General features: G+C 35.0%; 2 protein-coding genes across 2 annotated transcripts; both read left to right on the top strand.

The window, feature by feature from the left end:
• Positions 1-37: 37 nt before the first annotated feature.
• Positions 38-6333, top strand: LOC138331617 (amine sulfotransferase-like). The gene is made up of 5 exons (XM_069279335.1): positions 38-843; positions 1851-2162; positions 2892-2995; positions 3484-3676; positions 6093-6333. The coding sequence occupies exons 1-5, from the start codon at positions 669-671 to the stop codon at positions 6200-6202; spliced, it is 894 nt and encodes a 297-aa protein (XP_069135436.1). The 5' UTR covers positions 38-668; the 3' UTR covers positions 6203-6333.
• A 979-nt stretch (positions 6334-7312) lies between these two features.
• LOC138331618 (amine sulfotransferase-like) lies at positions 7313-16169 on the top strand. The gene is made up of 5 exons (XM_069279336.1): positions 7313-7967; positions 8532-8843; positions 10128-10231; positions 14780-14972; positions 15708-16169. The coding sequence occupies exons 1-5, from the start codon at positions 7793-7795 to the stop codon at positions 15815-15817; spliced, it is 894 nt and encodes a 297-aa protein (XP_069135437.1). The 5' UTR covers positions 7313-7792; the 3' UTR covers positions 15818-16169.
• Positions 16170-21092: the final 4923 nt, after the last annotated feature.

Raw genomic sequence — 21092 nt, forward strand, 5'->3', positions numbered from 1 at the left:
GTCATGCTGTTTACTGTACAAGTTATCGGTACACATTTACTTTACTAGAGATTTTTGTGTCATGCTGTTTACTGTACAAATTATCGGTACACATTTACTTTACTAGAGATTTTTGTGTCATGCTGTTTACTGTACAAATTATCGGTACACATTTACTTTACTTGAGATTTTTGTGTCATAGTATTGCTGTTCAACAGCGTGACACATTTACTTTACTATACATTTGTGTCAAGCTGCTATCGGCCATCGTATGTTTCACATCTTATGTGTACAAGTACTTGAACATAACTTAAATGATAAAAAATTGTCGTTTGTTACTCTCCAACTTCAGTTCAAGGTAAGGAAATTACATAGAGACAAACTACAAAGAGTGATTTCAGCATATCGCGTTCAGTCAGTGAGTTGGATTATAGTCTGTATATACATTGCGGCCAGGTTATCTACAACGACATAGTATTGCCTTTAGGTGTTGATGACCCAATTTGTCCTCCGACAATGACCTGATGATACACATATACATTTTTTACCGTACGACATGTGAGGTCATGTACCCTCAAACTCTGACACTTTATAGATTAGATAAGAGGTCACACAGTTATATGTTGATGTAGTCACTATTTAGAAGACATTCAGTAGCAATACATACGAGATATATCAAAACCTTTACGATGTGTGAGTGGGTAGAAGAAACAGATCCGGACGGTACACATCTGAAAACAAAGAAATATGAAGGCAAACTTTATGTTAGTCTCATCCCTGGAAATATCAAGGATCACTTGGAAAAGGTGGAAGCCATGGAGGTCCGGGACGATGACACCTTTATAATGTCCTACCCAAAGTCAGGTATGGATACTCTATATTTGTATCAAGATTTTAGGGTGGTTTTGTGGTTGATCCGATCATCCTATTTATATCATATACATGTACATTGTAATTATAAAAGAAACAGAAATTTATTTGAAAATGTGAAATATTTTAGGATCTTTAAGGATTAATTTGTATAATTTTTTATGTTATAGAGATATAGCACAAAAATATGAGTATTCTCTTAATAATGAGAGTACACTCAGATTTTTGTGTTATATCTCCATAACATAAAAAAAATTATTCATTCGCGGTTTGTTTCGCGATTTATGATGAGAGTGCACTCAGATTTTTGTGTTATATCTCCATAACATAAAAAATATTCAAATTAATCCTTATAATTCAATTTACTAAAGATAATCTCTTCAATACTCCAAATTCATTTTGGGACTCTTTTGTTTATGAAATCATTACGCCGTCATTTCAGCCAATTAGAAGCAAAGTCACAAACGGCGACGCCATTTTTCCTTGGGCTGATATAGTGAATTATTTAAGAAATAGATGTTTATTTTGTTGAGGTTATGAGGGTATAATGATAATGAAGCACGTGTAAATTCGCCGGGTTACATGAAATTTACATGGGCTCCATTATCATTATACCATCATAACCTCAATAAAATAAACATATATTCCTTATATTTACAGTTTTTCAAGTAAATGAATATTGTTTTTTTTCCCGCGGCAGTTGCATATGTTTTATTAAAATACCCATAGTTTTTTCTCTCCCGTCATCGTCAACGAATTCGACTGAACCTCGAGTCATTCATATGTTCCCGCCAAAAGTAGGGCAATGACCCTACCTTTCTACGCCATCGACTATTCACGTAGCAATAGAATCGCCGCGCGTGTTGTGCTAACATTATGCACTGATAATGATAATACTAGATAGCATGGTTATTGAGTCCATGTCAGTGTAAACTGAAAATATGTAATAGAAATGTTTATTGACCTAATTATCTGCCAACAATGTATCCTGTTATTTACAGGAACACATTGGGTGTTCACGATTGCCAGTATGTTACGTTCTGGAAAATCTACCTACATTGGATCGCCACATTTCTTGGAATACAACGACATTGATATGTTAGACAAGCTACCATCTCCCAGACTTTTTGCCTCTCACATGACCTTTGACAGACTTCCTCGCCAGGTCAGGGAAGGGAAAGGAAAGGCGTTTGTTGTTTCCAGGAATCCTAAGGATGTAGCCGTTTCTTTGTTCTTATTCCTACAGAAGTTAACAAAGACTGATTTCCATGGATCATGGGAAGGATTTCTGAGGTTTTACGCTGAAGGCAAAAGTAAGGAAATACTACCAACCTTTTATATTTTTATAAAGGCATACGATTGTGCAAATATTGATTAAATACCTAAACCTCGTTTTCTCAATTATATCTCTAACAGATATGAATAAAAATGAAGTATGTTTTTATCAAAATAACACAATAGCATCATTTAGCAGTTACTTCGAAAAAGTAAGATTCAGAAGAATAGTGTGGTTATTGCATTAAACACTATAGATTAAGGTAATACCTACAAAAATCCAATTTGCGAAACCATGTCTGATATAAACTGTTTGACACCAAAAACTATTAAAAAGACTTTGTATAGTGTTTGCCGTTTTTTATTCCCCAAAGACAATATTTGTGATGTTGCTACTGTGTATGAAATGCTGAACGGGCCACTTATATGATAAAAAACACTTTGTCATGCTTGTGTAGCTGTTTTGAACGGTCCTATAACATTGCTTGATATGATACTTATTTCTATGTTTTATTAACTCGTTCAGACCAATACATCTATCAGCAGTTGTAAAATATATGTGATGATACTTTGCATATTACATAGTTACCCTCCTTTACGGATGGGTATCTATGGTGACGTCATTATTTTGTGAGCGAAATTCACGTATATATTCCTTGAAAATTATGACGTTACTTTCAAAAACATAAGACGTCACAATCAATACCTACAACAAGGGCAGAGATAACTCTGTAATATGCAAATACAGAATTGATTTATTTTTGTAGTGGTATATGGGTCATGGTTCGACACCCTGTTTGCCTGGGAGAAGACAAAGACTACATACAAGGGAGACAATCTCATGTATCTGGTATACGAGGATATGAAGCAGGTGAGTGCCCGAATAAATATCGTACATCGCGTCCTCGATACTTCAGGAGTTACTATCACTATCAATATATTTACCCCTGGATTATGCCATATCAATGCAAATGAATACGATTGATTTCATATTATGCAAGTTACAACAGACATTTTATATTTACACACAAGCACTATCACCGATTCCACCTGGGGAAAATTAATACTGTTGTTGGAGTATATATGTGTTTTTCAAACTACTTGATAATATAGAATATATCTAAATATACAATACAATACAATACAATACATTTTTGAGGGCATTCTCGGATTTTTTGCTTCATAGAAGTATGAAAAAACCCAATTAATCAGAAAGTTGGATTAACTATGAAAACGAATAAAAAAATAATCATTCACTCTTACATAGTTATTTTTATTCCTTGATTTCCCTAGTATTTTACTGACACATTAATTTGTTCATAATGTATTATACCTGTATTAATAATATATTTTCTATAGGATTTGCTCTCCGACGTCACAAAGATGGCGTCTTTCCTTGGTGTCACGTATGACAAAGAATTCCTGGAAGAGGTCACAGACAGGTGTACATTCAAAACAATGGCCAAAACAATAATGGAGGAAATAAAACCTCAAGAGCAGGATTTTATCAAGAGGGTGTCTGAGGAAAAGAAGTTACCTATATACAGAAAAGGTAAGGATTTCAACGGCAATTCAAAGAAAATATTACATTGACTTAAATTACATATTTGATATGGTGGCAAATATGGTGGTCCTGTAGTGATCCTGGTAATTGACAGATAAACTCAAGCCAGGAACCTCTCTTCGCGGCGCCCCGTCGAATGAAAAATCTCGTTCGACTTTTGACTTATCATTCAATTACGCTTAACACAAACTGTTTTATTACCAATAATTCCAAATATGGCTTATTCTTCATATGTCAACGATCGTAAATTAGAAAATCTTAAAATGTGGAAACTGATATTCCTTGTCGTGTCAGCAAGTTTGTTGTTCTTTATAACCTCATTTTCTACCAGCTTTCGTTTGGTGTTACGAAAATAGAGCATGACGGTTTATTTTTATCATTTTTGGGGTAGGTCTTCTTCACTTTTAGATAACCAATCATTGTAAAACTTGTTTTAGGTTCATGTGCCTTTAACAGAAACATTTATTAGAACGTTTAGCAACTACACATTTGTAACTATCGGCAGATGTACCTCTGTATGTGCTTAGGGGTTTCCCTTGCATTCCTAAATAGTTAAATATAGAAGGGTAACTTTGATATAGGTTATAATAGTTCAATAATTTTAAGTTGTTAGTGGATATTCGAAAAAAAACTAGGTCAAATTGCTTCTTTTCATGGTTTCATAAATCATAATTAAATTTATTAATCAGAATAATTTAAAACACCAGAACATGCAAAGATAAACAAAGATAGCTGATATCAACATAAAACTGTTTTCATGGGTTATCTATAAGACGTGTGGATACCTGCAAAATATCCATTTAACTAGTGGGCGACATTTGAAGAAATGTCGCAAATGAAATGAAGAGAATTGCGAACGGGATTTAACTCAAGCTAAGAAAGCTATTTCACTATCCCCGGAATAATAGAATCTTACATGAGTCTGTCAAATGGACAGGGATATCTCAATCCGACTAAAAAGATTTTGGCTGGTCAACCCAAGGCTTGCCGAGTTATTTTTCTCCCATACTTAAACGACAAATGGTGAAAATCAGTCGATATGAACGTCGCTGTGCGTAAAAATGGTCGCCGCATGTAATGGTGACGTCACTGTCTAGCACGTGTGAGCTGTCTTTTTCCTACCCCGGTATCTTTTCCCTAGCAACCGCGGGATAACCCTGTGAAGTATGGGAGAAATATTATATCACAGCTAAAAGTCATTTTATGCTTCAAGGCTATTTTACACTTGGGACTGTGAACTTGATTGAAAGTCAACTAAAGGTCATTCATTTGATCAAACTTGGTAGCCCGTCATCTCAGCATACCACAAACGTAATACCATGACTACAGGCCTGTCAGATATTGATAAAGGATTCATTTAAAAAAATAAATTTGACACTGACCATGAATTAAGGTAATTAGGGCATTTATTTGAACAAATTTGGTAGCCTTCCATTTCATATCCATTTCATGTAGAAATACATCCACTACATTCTTGCAAGAGCACCATCCTGATCAGTCGGAGTTGCTTCCCTTCGTTTCATTAAGTACTGATGGAGAGACACAAAGAGAAGTTACTATGATGGATCAGAATACAATATCACACATTCAATTCATACACCGAATGGTATACATAGTAGACTTCTTTGAAGTACCTTTTCTTTTCTATTGATAGAATAGATAGAACGAAGCCACAGGGACCTGGCACGATTTTTTAACTAAGAGTATACATATACATAGATAATACTATCAAGGGTATGAACTCGACGGTCGAGACAAAGGACCTATTTTACATATCGTGACTACATTATGCAAATTATGTAGTGTTGTGCTTGTCGGTAAAATCGAGAAGCGTTCCGAAGAACAAATTAACACCTGCCTGCCTCTGCTAATAGACAAATCAACATGGCGGTGATGGTTAAAGTAAGTGAGCTACGCGATGTTTAAATGGAGTTTCTACAAAGTACGGGTCATGACACCTCGAAAGGAGATTGTGGATGAACACAGTTATTGGTAGTGTTTACCGCCACAAGCGTAGATTTTGTGATTTTGGCTTGGTTTTTGAGGTACCCATTAGAGGCGAGTGTCTACCTAGCATATTTTTCGTAAATTTCCCGATTAACCAAGCCATAACTTCGTCAATACTTGGCTAATTTTGTTCATCAAGCACTCAATGGTAAGATCAATTATTTTTCTTTAAGGTAAGATATACGTCAATGTTGTACAGAACCCATTAATAAAAAAAATCACGATTTAAAAAAATAGGTCCATTTTTCTCGGCCGCCGAGTTCATACCCTTGATATTATAATATATATATATGTATACTGCTGGTTAAAAATTTTCGTGCCATGTCCATGTGAACGAAGCATAACGTCTAAAAACAACATAATAACATCTGTATATCTTTCTATTTAAAAATTTCAGGAGAGGTTGGGGATTGGAAGAACTATTTCACTGTTGCTCAAAGCGAGACTTTCGACAAAATATATGAGGAAAGGATGAAAGACGCGAAATGCACGTTCAGATTCCAATAGCTCATTACATATATTTCCCTTCTATCCAATACTCATGTGACTTTAAACAAGTGTGAATATTAACGGTAATGAATAAGTTGGATTATATTATTTTAACAATGATGATAATCTCTTATACAACACTGTGTAAGGTGCATCAGAAACACTGTGTAAGGTGCATCAGAAACGGAGATCAATCCGTCATAGAAATGAAATACTTATTTCTTATTTCGTAACTGAAAGGTGATTATCCCACGATCAAAGTGCGCGAAACAAAACCATGCATTTATGGAATAAAGTGTGCAGTTTTTACAAGTAAAGAAAAATAGTCTTGTGTTATTTACATTATCTGGCCTTTGAATAGCAAAATATTCTGCCCAGAAAGTCACACCGGACAAATTCAAATCAACAAAGGTACCAACAGTTTGCGTCAATGCATTTATGAAATAATGTGTCCAGGTTATAGTTTAAGAAAATAAAAATCAATATTTTCCTTGTAGTGAGAATTGACAATTGTATTGATATGCATTCCATTGGCCGCCAAAACTGGTTCTAAAGGTCGGAAAGGTGTTAACTAACGGTCGTTATACGCATGCGCATTAACTACCAGCGTGGATGACCTGGCAGAGGGTATACATTAATTGTACGTACAGTAATAACTTGGCGACTGGATCGGCGTCACTATATATGCGCATCGAGCAAGAGTAATAAGTGCCTAACGGATTATGCCCCCTTGCAAAACAACCGCTATAACTAGTGTCGATGGCGCTACTGCTCTTAGTAGTTCCGATTCTAAAGTATAAATATCGAACAGCACGTGCTGACAAATTGAATTCATATTTTTAGTTTTTTTTTATCACAGATATCTTAGAATACATTATTTATTTTACATCCATCGTCGTAATATTAATAACCATAATATATGCCACAACCATCTCTTTTATTACAACCAAGTTACTGTCTTTAACAAAAATACGCGATCGGTTTTTCCAGAGCTCATACAGTGCAGTTCGACACCCGTGGTATGTAATGGATATGACAATCGCCCTTGGGTGAATGCTTCTATATTCCAATATGTTTTATACACTGTATCATGGGTTAAATAAGTCATTTTGTGTATTGAATTTTGAATCTAAATTTATCACTATAATTAATATGTTTTTTACGTTTTATCTTTCTTCTTTTGAACACATATTGTATGGAATTTATGTAAGACCTGTATAATTTTGTATTTGGCTATGCGCCTCGACGACGCGAACAATAATCAGAACCTTTAACCTCTGCCGTTTGTTCTATTCCTCAGCTTCAGCTCCGAGGAAAAGAATACTTACCTATTTCAATATATCGAGTTCAATGTCAGTGGGTTGGGTTGTATTCAGTATATACATTGGTGCCTGGATATCTGCCACTACATAGTATTCATAACCCAAATTTCGCTCTGACTGTGACCATAAATATACATGCAACATTTTTACCGCGGTCATGTACCCTAAAACTTCATAGATTAGATAAGATGTTACATAATAACATGCCGATGTGGTCACTAGTCAACAGACATCCAGCCGCAACACAGTGTCAGAATATAGTAAAAGGGACATTAACACATTTACGATGTGTGAATGGGTAGAAGAAACAGATGCGGACGGTACACATCTGAAAACAAAGAAATATGAAGGGAAATTGTATGTAAGTATCATCCCCGGAAATATCAAGGATCACCTGGAAAAGCTGGAAGCCATGGAGGTCCGGGACGATGACACCTTTATAATGTCCTACCCAAAGTCAGGTATGGATACATAATATAATCTTATATAGTTAATATATATATTTATATATTCATTGATTTAATGATATGACATTTTTATTGTTTTGTGAGTTTTTCAACATTTACATATAACTTTTATACATGTGTTATAGGACGCTGTTATATACGATCTCCGTATGTAGATTAGACTATATTATCTCTAGCTCTCATGCATTGTAGTGATATGGATAGCGGTTTAAATAACTGGTCTATTGCCTGATGTCGGCCGCCATGCGACAGTGCGACAATTCACTAAGCAAAGAGCGACAGAGTGACAATGCGCCAAGGTTGGAGTAATAGAGCGATAATTCGACAATGTGTTTGTCACATAGCGCATTGTCGCACTATCTGATGGCGCAGTGTTGCTCTTCGTTTCGTGCATTTTCGCACTGTCGCTCTAGCCTGGCTAATTGTCGAGCTGTAGCATTGCGGGATCTCAATACGTCAGTGTGACATGGCCTAAATCAGCCACTTTACACCAAAATATTATAATAATAAACATTCACAATGGAAATGTCAAATCTTTAGGAATCCTGTTATTTCCAGGAACACATTGGGTGTTCACGATTGCCAGTATGTTACGTTCTGGAAAATCCACCTACATTGGATCTCCACATTTCTTGGACTACAACGACGTAGATGTCCTAGACAACTTACCATCACCAAGACTTCTTGCTTCTCACATGACCTTTGACCGACTTCCTCGCCAGGCCCGGGAAGGGAAGGGAAAAGTGTTTGTTGTCTCCAGGAATCCTAAGGATGTAGCTGTTTCTTTGTACTTATACCTAAATAAGTTAAGACAGGCTGAATTCAGTGGATCATGGGAAGGATTTCTGAGGTTTTACGCTGAAGGCAAAAGTAAGGCAATGCTATTAACATCTATAAACAGAGAATTTTAAAATGGCGTACAATCGTTCAAATATCTGTTTATTACCTTAACCTGTTTACTCATTTTAGCTCAGATAACAGATATAATCAAAATAAAAACAAAATCATAAAACAAGATGTAGAAAAGTAATATGGTCGTTACTATAGATTTTATACAATTTACATTCATTGTCTTTTAATTGTTTCTGTATTTTGAACGTAACAGTGAAATAATAATTATGTTCATTATTTTGCCATAGAAGGACATTTAAAGTATTCTATTATATTTTTCTCTGCCTGTTTAAGTTTTAAATTTCGTATTTGTAAAACAACTAAATAATTGACATTGCTGAACGAGCCAGCTATGTGATAAAATACTCTTTGCCATGCTGGGGTAACTTTTTAGTGGTCTTAGGATATAAACTTAATACATTCATTACATTAAATACTTATTTCCAAGTTTTACTGTCACAGATTCGGATCATTGTTTAAAATCTCAATGTATACTAGGTATATCAGCAGTTACAAAATATTAGTGGCGAGACTTTGATGAAAACACAATAAGAGCGAAGCTCTACTAACCATAACATGAGTGAGCATATAGATTCCAATACAATTCAAAGCCCACGAACTTTAAAATCATGTCTTGATGGAAAAGTCTCGAGCCTCCATTTAAGCAGCGATGTTTTAATTTTCGTTATCGGAACGACGAGATTCTAAAATTTCTCTATATACGAAACGTGTCATCAGGATACACTTTGACATTATTGTAAGTAGTTTTAGATAACTACACAATGACAACAACAGCAAAGTATATGTATGTTATGCTCAAAATTATAGGGAGGCTGAAGTTGGTCCGAGTTCCTAGTTCCGTTTTAGCTAAACGGAAGTCAAACTAACTTCAGCCTCCCAAAATTATATACTCTGTGTCAAGCTCACGACACAGTCAGGCATGAGGTCATGAGTGTTGTTGCCAAAGATGACGGCACATATTTCCGCGCATTTGTCATACATGGCATGCTGTCAAGTTTCCCACCTTTGAGGTAAACAACATCAAAGGAAATTTAACTATTCTAGTTGAATGTAGTTCGTTCTGACCTGTATATGACTATTACCGATATATTGCTAACCACAAAACCTCTACAAGTGTGTAAATTCATTAATAATAAACGAATGATCGAAATCCTCAGGTTGTAACATGTAGCACTTCTGAGGCTTTGCCTTAAATTTCTAATATTGTAACAGTATTTATTAACTAATGTTGTATTCTTGTAGTGTTATATGGGTCCTGGTTCGACACTCTGTTCGATTGGGAGAAGACAAAGACTACATACAAGGGAGATAACCTCATGTATCTGGTATACGAGGATATGAAGCAGGTGATTTCCAAGAAAGCTATCACACAACGCATCCTCGATACTGCAGGGGTTACTATCACTATCGTTATATCCACCCTTAGACTATATCATAGCAAAACTGATGGACACAGAAAATACATTTATTTGTTCTTAGGTGTACATAATATAATGTATATCAAAGGAATGGCATAACGGTACACTGTGGTTTTGCTGTACGTGTGGCCTTGAAGTTGGGCGCCGCTCCCACTGTAATCTTCAATAGAAGTCTATGCAGGCCTGTGCAGGCCTGTGGATTTTTTTTATCCCTAAACTGCCTCCAGTTTTACTATGAGATAGTCCTAGACTGAATATAACACCAGAGATAATAACCCTTTCATAATCAAAGATGCATACATCGATACTTTTAACAGCTTAATTATTATCGTATTTTTTAACGCTTGTCAAAACTTCAAATATTCGGCTTTATTGACAATATACATTAATTATAAAATATAATTTAGTGCATCCATATTTCGGTTCATATTTCTCCACCGAAAAGCGCTAAAGTAAGATCTAATTGTGTACACTTGGAATAAAACGTTATACAACAATATTGCTTAAATATGAGGTTCCCGCAAGTTACCACTGTAGCCCGGCGGATTGGTGACACAATTGTACTATTATGGTTACAAGCATGAAACTATATGTCAAGAAACATTTTCTGAGTGAATTTTGATTAGGAGCCACTTGGAAAAAAATCCTAGACAAATATGGCGGCCATTTTTCAAAATGGCCGCTACAAACACTAAAAATATCAATTTCCTTCAAATATATGAACCTTTTCATTGCCGTTTTCACTAAAATACCAAACAATGGTAGAATAACGTATTAGTGTATACCGAAAATATGGTATCAAGTAAGAATTTGCATTATTGTCATCTAAATAACAAAATGCCAAGTCAGCAAAACGCAATATAGGACCATATTTTACATTTCAAGTTATGAAACGATAAAGACCGATTGTATAATATATTCACAAGAATGATATCTTTACTTTTGATTGGAATATTCGTCAAATATAATGGACCCATATGGATCATGTCCGAGTTCAAACAAAGGATGGACTCAGACACTCAGATAGGGTCATCTACTTCACAAAAGAAACTCTTGTTTTCAATTTTTGGTGGAAACGTATCAGATATTATTTTGTATGCATGGTGGTATTAGGGATTTCTAGCAGATTTTTCATAGAAAAATTTATAGGAATCATTGAGGTTTATGAAGGGGAAACGGCGACAGCAGATCACCAAGTAAGTATCCAAATACATTAATTTAAGCATTTACTGCCAATCTGTCTGTTAAAATTTAGCTGACTTCACCAGTTGCATGTTGCACATTCAAGAAACGATTGTATAGTTCTAATCTGATAGTAGTAATGAGGCTTAATTCAACTTAATTCGACATCACAAACAGAAACTCCCAGTCGTGAAAGGATTTGCGTTTGGTTTTGTTATTGGAGTAGCATTCTTGTCACAGAAATGCAGATCATTGTGGAATTTGAAAGATGAAAGGCGACCGAAGAATACCAACCACGCTTCCAAATACCACAATGCAAACACTTTCTGTCAGTCTATATGTTAAATGTTAATATACCTTTCTTCACTTACTCTGAAGACCACTCGCAGGGTTCACATTCAAGAAAAGACATAATTCAATTTAACAATATGTCGCCGTGATAATACTTCAGTTCGCATTACAGTTCACACCCTCAAACTTACATGAAACCGGTATCATCGTCCATAATGGCTTCCAACCATCCTCAATGACCTAACCCCATTTGTCAGGACTCAGTAAATCCATGATAGCTTTGGTTGCATTTTCCCATCAATATACTCCCCGATATGTTGCAATTTTGGTGTGCTGCTCAAATGCACCTGTAGTTGGCGGGATCATGTCCAGTGTTCTGCCTTTCTATGTAAACATCTATGGTTTTAGCATAGTTTTAGCATACATGAGCAGTGCAAACTTTTCTTTTCTAATGTACTGAAAACCTTACTTGGTATATATTCTGGTCCCCTGATAATGTTGGAAATGCTTGATTTGCTTCTCCGTATATCTTATATGTATCCCAAGCAGTTTCCGTGCATTCTTTATTAAATGCCGATACAGCGACACATCTGGTGTAGGCATGGAATAATGGAAGGGTTAATGATTTCTCAGGGCCACAAGCGGAGGCATTATCCTGAGCAGGGATGTATCGATAATTACAAGTTTCAAAGGCCACCCATACTTCGCTGATGCTGAATTTGGTAACAGCTGCTACTACTAAGGCATCAACTTCTGTATCTGTCGACTGTTTGGATGGAAAAATTTTCATACACTTCGTTAACAGCATTAACAGCATCTGTCATATGGATGATCATCATCGTGTTGCCTTCCTTATGAATGCAGGTCGATAGAAGATAAGACAGGAAAAACTTATTTTCGAATTTCGTAGTTTTCGAATGTTATGACACAACCTAATCTGAAGATGTTTACTATAACTGCTCCGTCAAATCAACTATTTCCAGAGGTTCCACATACGTCTCGAGGTAATAAGACCAGATTTCAATTCTTACTTAAGTTGAGAGAGTGATGGTGGACAGGAGTGGTTCTCAGCTAGGTTTTGACTGGCAAGCGATATAAAGTCTTAAGAAAAGTGATTATTTTTTCAATGAGGATATTTGCAAACTTGTTTAAGATGTCTCTCTAGCGGATGGTTGGCTGAATTTGGCCAGTTCATTCTTATTGGCTCTGCAATCTGTCCACGAGGTGATCTTTAGTAAAGGCCTAAAATTGTTGGTTGCCTTTAAATTCATTGTCTATATTCTGAACGAGTCGGCTATGTCCCTTGTGTCGAGTCATACAAGATCACGACTCTATGAATGGATTCCAGTTAAAACATCAACCAAGTGTCGGACATGTTTGACATGTTTTGTGATGACTTATTTTGTTCTATGTCTTTATTTATGTTTGGTGTTTTTTTTGGATGTTTCGAATTCTGTTGTGATTATGACTAATTCTGGCCCTGCAACTCAAAGCTAAGGGATTTGATTTAAATTCAATAGCACATCGTTCGCTCTTGATTATAGCATTGGTTTGATCATGAGCCAGGTCCATTGCAATGGACGAAAATGGCCGTTTTGTGCATTGAAAGTTTCCTTTTGTTATTTCTGGATGCATTTTTCACAGTACAACCATATTTATGACATGGGCAGGTAACCATATCGCATAGTTTGTGTGATCTAGACTAAAACACCATGTAGCAAATTTCACATATTTACCCTTTATATGCGAGGTGCACGTACTGACAAAAAGAACGATAGAATACATCAAAGAAATCTTGGTTATTTAAGATATTGTGTACCCAAGAATTTAAAATAAAGCATATGTTTCTAAAACATCTACATAATAATGACCATCTTCGTTATGTTTAAGATAATGCTTGTTAGGCGTGATAAAAACAATTCCGAATAGCATCTTATTTCAAATGTTCGATAAATGACTGGTATTTTCATGTTTTAGCGGAAATTCAATATGGCGTCCATTTTGACTATGGCACAACCTGAAGTGCGTCCAATATTAGAAAAAAGTCTTGCCTATTGTGGAATGGTACTGGGATCATGTTTTAAACAATAAGCCACAAAAGAATTGAAAAATTAGGTTATGTTAAAAATTGGACACTGATTTTGGTTAATTAATATCACCTTTTTTGGCAGCCATTTTTTATTCTGGTGGTATTGAAATTTAATATTTTTGAATCTATCATACCACACGCATCATTTCCTGCATTTTGGAAACTCCTTTGTAGCATTTAACTGATATTTGACAATCCTATATCCATTTTTCTATTTCAGCGAAAATTCTGAATGGCGGCCATATTGAATGGCGCATTAGGCTAAAATTAGACATAATTTCAGGTGGCTCCTAATCTTAATTTACCTTTAATATATCTATCTAGAAGCATACTAAGTTTCATGCTTGTAACCAAAATAGCACATTTCTTTTGTATATGTGCACAAATCCGCTGAGCTACTGAAGTTTCATTCTCCGAAGAAATTGTTTATTTTTTTGTTTGTGATGGATTAAATCATTTTTCAAGTTTTGCGTTTATTTTAAATAATTAAATCTTGCTTGTAACGAGCAATTTCATTGGTTTAAAAATATGTTTTATATCTCGAAGAAAAAAAACTGACCTCACCATTTGTAACGTCGCTTCTGATTGGCAAAAACAACGACGTAATAATTTAAGTAGACAAAATAATCAAGAAATAAGTTATTTCTCTCATTATAAACCGTGTGTATTCAGTGTATTCTCTGATATTTGTGCTAAAGCTTCATAGCATGAGTAATCTATGTAGGTTAATCCTTAAATATATCAAACAATTTGAATGCAAAAATATGTAGATCTTTCAACCGGATTTATTATGAAGATAAATAAAAACAATATTATTCTCTCTCAAATGGTTTTTTATCATTGTACTTCCCCTACATATTCGTGACGCATTGTTGTTTTCATAATGTATTATATTTATGATATATTTCCCATAGGATTTGCTCTTCAACGTCACAAAGATGGCGTCTTTCCTTGGAGTCACGTATGACAAAGCATTCCTGGAAGAGGTCACAGACAGGTGTACATTCAAAACAATGGCCAAAACAATAATGGAGGAAATAAAACCTCAAGATCAGGATTTTATCAATAAGGTGTCTGAGGAAAAGAAGTTACCTATATACAGAAAAGGTAAGGATTTCAACGGCAATTCAATGGAAATGTTACATACACTCAAATTATATATCTAATAAGGTGGTCCCGAAGTGATCTTGGTTAGGTAAATGATAGATAGATAAACTCGTGTCATTTTAGCAGAAACACATATCAGTTTTACTATCGGCAGATATCCCCCTGTATGTGACTAGGTTTTTTTTCTGTGTATTCCTAAATAGTTAAATACAGGAGAGTAACCTTGATGTGTTATGATAGTTCAATAATATTTAGACAGTGAGAGTCTAAAAAGATATTTAAATTTTGTCACAAATCAATTAAACGAAATAATCGTCAAAAAACTAACACACCATGTAAGGATGTCATATTTAAACAAACAGATATCGACATAAATTAAAACTGTTTCCACGAGGTATTTATAAGATGTGTCAATGCTCGCAAAATATCCATTACTACAATGTACTAGAAGCCGAGAATAGAAATACATCTACTACGTTCTTTCACCATTCTGATTACATAGAGTTACTTCCCTTCGTTTCATTTACTATTTAGGAAGATAAACAAAGTGAAGTTACCCTGGCATATCAGAATGCAATTTCGTTCACTCATCCCATGTACCAAATAGCATATAGGAGAGGTCGTCCTGAAAGTATGTCATCTTTTGATAGAATGAACACAGTAGGAGACGAAATGAAATGTCCATTACAACATGACTAACAATATAATTATATATTTTTTTCTTCAAATTTTCAGGAGAGGTGGGGGATTGGAAGAACTATTTCACTGTTGCTCAAAACGAGATTTTCGACAAAATATATGAGGAAAGGATGAAAGACGCGAAATGCACGTTCAGATTCCAATAGTTCACAACAAATTTATTCCTTCTATCCAATACTCATTTGACTAAGCAAGTGTGAAAATTAACGGTAATGATTGAGTTGAATTGTTTGATTGTTTTAATGATAATAATCTCTTGTACAACTCTAACTGTATTCATCAATTTGTATCCATTGCGGATATGATGTTGATGTAATGTATATAAAATTTGTGTAAGGTTAATCAGAAACGAAGGTCAATCCGACATATGAAATGATATACTAATTTAGATACTGAAAGGTGATTATCCCAAGATCAAAAGTCGACTAATTAAGTCCATGCATTTATGAAATAAAGTGTGCAGTTTTTACAAATATAGGAAAAATGTGGGGTTTTTGTTATTTACACGATCTGGTCTTTGAATAGCAAAATATTCCGCCCAGAAAGTCACACAGGATAAATTCAAAACAACAAAGCTTCCAACAGATTGCACCAATGCATTTATAAAATAAAATGTCCGGGTTTTACAAATGTATGAAGATAATTCAATTTTGTGTCTAACGAGCATTTACATTGACTAAAAATATATTTTGACCATAATGAAAATGACGTCGCCATTTGTAACATCGCTTCTGTTTGGTTGACATCTGTTTGGTTTAATTACGCGAGCAGGATAGTTCCAACTTGGTGTAGAGTTTAAATACATTGCTGCATGGTGTTTCAGACGATATATCAGCTCAAGTGATTCGCCGATATCCTCGAATCCTTGATTTCAGTCAACCACAATTATCATAAGAATTAGCTACACGTACAATGAGGGGTTCTAGATAAAAAACCAGAAAGTTAACTAATGAAAATGACGTCGAAAGGTGGAAAACTCCCCGACAAAAAAAAAAAAAAAAAAAAAAAAAACCATGAAGAATAATTCTATCCACGCATGCGCTTTCATATTTCTAGGAATGTCTAAAGATGAAACAGGATTACTCAACCATTTGGAAAGAGCGATACTTTTTTCCATTTAAAATCGTATAAAATGGTTCCTTCGGGCACTGTGTTGGGTGTACATTTGATACAAACTTCACTATATTATGCAGACTCTTGATGTCCTTCATCCTTTTGAAATTACGTCAGATTGAATATTTCGTGCCCGTTAATAACCGATATTTATATTGTCATTGTACCACATGTACATTACATATGTCTGGCTATTAAACCCCAATGTATGATAATTCTCAATATTAACATTGGCAGTTAGATGTAGATTTTGGTGTCGTGCTTATTATAAATCCTCAGAGTTTTAGAGGGTCACAAAAAACTGAGTTTAAGTCAATGTAGAATTCGTTGAATAACGTTGATGTATTCATAAACCTTGAAGAATTCTTTATATCTTTGTAAGATTTCGTTTATCGGGTAGTTCAGATATCTGTCATTGTTTATAGGATTGCTTCATGGACAACACACCAGAAGATAATCGAACCAAGTTTCCCATAAAATTCTCAATGTTTATTAACTAATTTCTTTACTCTATACAGAGTATACCGATCGGATCGCGCTTTTTTTATTAGCTTTTTTTCCCTCATTTTTAACAGGATTTAACGACTAGGTCTTTTTTGCCGCAGTGTTATATTTTTGCATGTTACAAAACTGTTTCATTAGATGTTTTTAAGCCATTCGTTCGTCATAATTTTGACATTGCATTGGAGTGTTGTTCTACACATATACTATCATGGTGCGGATATATATTAAACACACAGTCATATGATATATATATTTCTATTATGGTGTGCTAATTCGCACCAAGTATTTATAAGTATATTTATGTCCTTGTGCGTGCTATTTGATATGCTTTTTAAAATTACAATAGCCGATGTATGCAAAAATATGACATGAACAAGGTTATTGTATATCAAGCGCATTACGGGATAAACTAGTATACCCATTCCTAGTCTACTACAAAATAAGGATAGCAGTACTTAATTTACTTGAAACTTTCAAAAGTCGTCTAACCGCATACACGTATTATGTCTAATGAATTTAATTCTAATAATAGTACACAAATTGGTCTATTTTTCATGTCATTATCTGAAAGAAAGAAATCCAAACCGTACACTCACTTTTGTTTTTAACTTGTGTCTCAACCGTACACTACTGAAATTCAAAACCGTTTGCGGACACTTGTCTGATATCGAACACAAAATTGTTGAATTTCATAAAGTATTTTTAACATTATTTGTAAAACAAATTATTATACCAATGGAAACGGGAAAAGTCTATTACGATTCCAGTATTGAATCACAGTAAAACTATTTCTCTCAATGTAAGTCGGCAAATCGAAGCTGAACGAAAAATTTAGCTGTGTTTTCTGTCATGTGTGATATTCAAATGCATTTTTTGAAATATAAGGATAAAACAGAAATATAATATATTTTTTGGTTTTAAGTAGAATCTTATATTACTCTTCAGCAAATCACTACCATACCACGAATCATGGTATCATCCGCAAACACCAGCAAATTAGTGATACAGAAGCACAGTACCGTGGTCTTCATGTCGCCGAAGCGATACCGGAAACGGATCAAAACAGTGATTCCATTGACCAACAAATTATTGGTGGCGTTGCATGTACATTAAAAAATCCTTTTTGAGTCTATAGAAACTATGCTATTGATAAATTTATTGCCTTGAATCGGATCGTAGCTAGCTGCGATGATGTACATGTAACTCTGAACGAGAGAGGGAAGATTTCTGACAGATGGTCGTCGTCAGCACGGAGTGGAAAGTGTATTCGTTCTAGTCGGAGCGGTTTCATCCATATGTCCACGTTTCTAGTCTAAGGTTTGTTAGTTATTGAGTAAATGTTCTATTTTAAATACAAACAACAATACTGATAAAGTCCATCGCTTATTGTAGATCGATATCCTCATTATAACCACAGGGACTTGTAACGTAGGTTGTGAGAAAGTCTGTTGTGTATACGTGTGTACTATAGGCCTATATACCATATAAAAGGACAAGGGAACCAACGGCTCGCTTGGAAGAGGTACACCTGCCTCTACAAAAGTCGCCGGTATTCCGTCAAACATGGATAAATATGTATATATTTAATACTAATATATTCTTAAATAAATTTTTCGATACGGAAAACACAACTTCAGACACGAAATAATATATTAACATACCTTTATTTCACTATGAACGCGGAAAATGCAGTCAGATTCCCTCACTGTCGTTTTGCCTGTCCAGTGAAAATCTAAGGTTAAACACGTTTGAGTGGATATTGTGTACCCCATACCCGGACCCGAACTGGAAACCCACATATACACAGTGCCTGTATACTAAAAGCTACAATATTAATGTGGTAGCGGTAAAGTAAAACAATTAGAGTCTCGACTTTAGTTAGATTCTTCAATTAATGATACGTGTATTTCAAATAAAGGTACTTCTAAGAACCTTAACCATAAAACTTAATTTATACAAAGTCTGGGTACAGAATTCCAGTGCAGTATCGGGTAAGGGCGGGTACACTAAAAAGGTACCCATCATCAATTACAATATGGCGGATTATACGAACAAGAGTCGAGTGCTGGATAAAAAAAGAGTGATTCCTCGCTTAGTTGTTGGATTGGATTAATGAAAGAGTTATCGGAGATAGCCTATTTGTATTTGCAATGGAAAATATCACCAGAAAGTGAAATGAATGCATACAAAATTTGTTACAAGGGAATATGAGTGCCTTTGACCTAGATTTCACTGGACAGGCAAAACGACGTATGCAGTGAGGAAATCTGACTGCATTTTCCGCGTTCATAGTGAAATAAGGTATGTTAAATATATTATTTCGATGTCTGAAGTTGTGTTTCCGTATCGAAAATTTATTTAAGAATATATTAGTATTAATATTATATACATATTTTATCCTTGTTTGACGGAATTACAGGCGACCTTTTGTAGAGGCTGGTGTACCTCTTACCAAGCGATGCCGTTGGTTCCTTGTCTTTTATTTGGTATATAGGCCATATAGTACACACGTATACACAAACAGACTTTCTCTAACAACTACGTTACAAGTACCTGTGGCTTATAACCCTGCTTCTAAGGATACTCCGGAATTCATCCTTTTGATACACGTTGGAGACTATAGGTACAGCAGAGCAAGGACGTATATGCACTTATAAATCCTTGAGCAGAGTAATGTTCAAAGTTGGTTTGATCACAGGGACCTGGAACAAATTGTTTTACCAATAGAATACATACATCTCATGTATATATATATGATAACATAATATATATGTATACTGTTGGTTAAAAAAATCGTGCCAGGTCCCTGTTGGTTTGATAAGTTTATAACGTTAGTATATCAACAGTAAGTTCCATTTTAGGACGTACCGGTTTGGTGGAGAAAAGTCGGAGAAAACACACCAATTAGCGGTCAGTATATATGTCAATTCGAACTCGAGACCCAGAGGTCGAAGGCTTCATGTTATATGCGGGGCAAATATCTTGACCACTTGGACAAATAATCACATGTAGTTCCGGGTCCATATCCATGTACTTGAATGTCCAAAAGATCGCTCTCCTGGGTAAGTTAGCTTTGAATATGGCTGAGTTTATATGATCAAAGAAGGATACATACATGATGCCTTGTTGATCAGTTGTCACTTGTGTCTTTTTCGGTCGTTACTGTGTTGGATTCTTAATCTGGACTCACCTTCACAATCTTTATATAGTGACGTGCCAATTCCCATGTGTTTATACTTCAGCAAATTTAACTCCAACTAAGCCAGTTTTCGGCCCACTTCACTATGTCTATGTTGTTTTCCCAGGAAGTCCTTTTCAAGAGTTTTGTAAAGCTTGGTATTATCAGCAAACAGTTTGACCTCTTCTGGTATATACATATATCATTTCTGGTATATACATATATCATTAACGTAAGTAAGGAATACTACCGGTCTTAATACGTTGCCTTGTGGTACCCCACTATATTTAACGAACGAACATTTGACCTTCGGTTTTATAATATGACCCATTGTATCTTCCGTAATTAAGGTGTTCACAATTACATAACTAAGGTGTAATAATACAATGTAACATCACTGTAAGCTATTGCATAACATCATTTATGCAAGTAGGGTACAGAAGTCTTATGATAGCAGCGGGGAAACATGGCGGACAAAGTATTGTGTGCAAAGCAATAGTATTATACATCTGCATTTTTTTTTTCTTCATTTTTATGTATTTCTCGAGCCACCATATTTTTTTTCCAGAATCTTAAAATCTTAGACACTTCATTCTTCCCCATGCATGGTTAGAAATTGGAATATT

This window comes from Argopecten irradians, chromosome 9 (genome assembly GCF_041381155.1).
Source record: "Argopecten irradians isolate NY chromosome 9, Ai_NY, whole genome shotgun sequence".
NCBI lineage: Eukaryota > Metazoa > Mollusca > Bivalvia > Pectinida > Pectinidae > Argopecten > Argopecten irradians.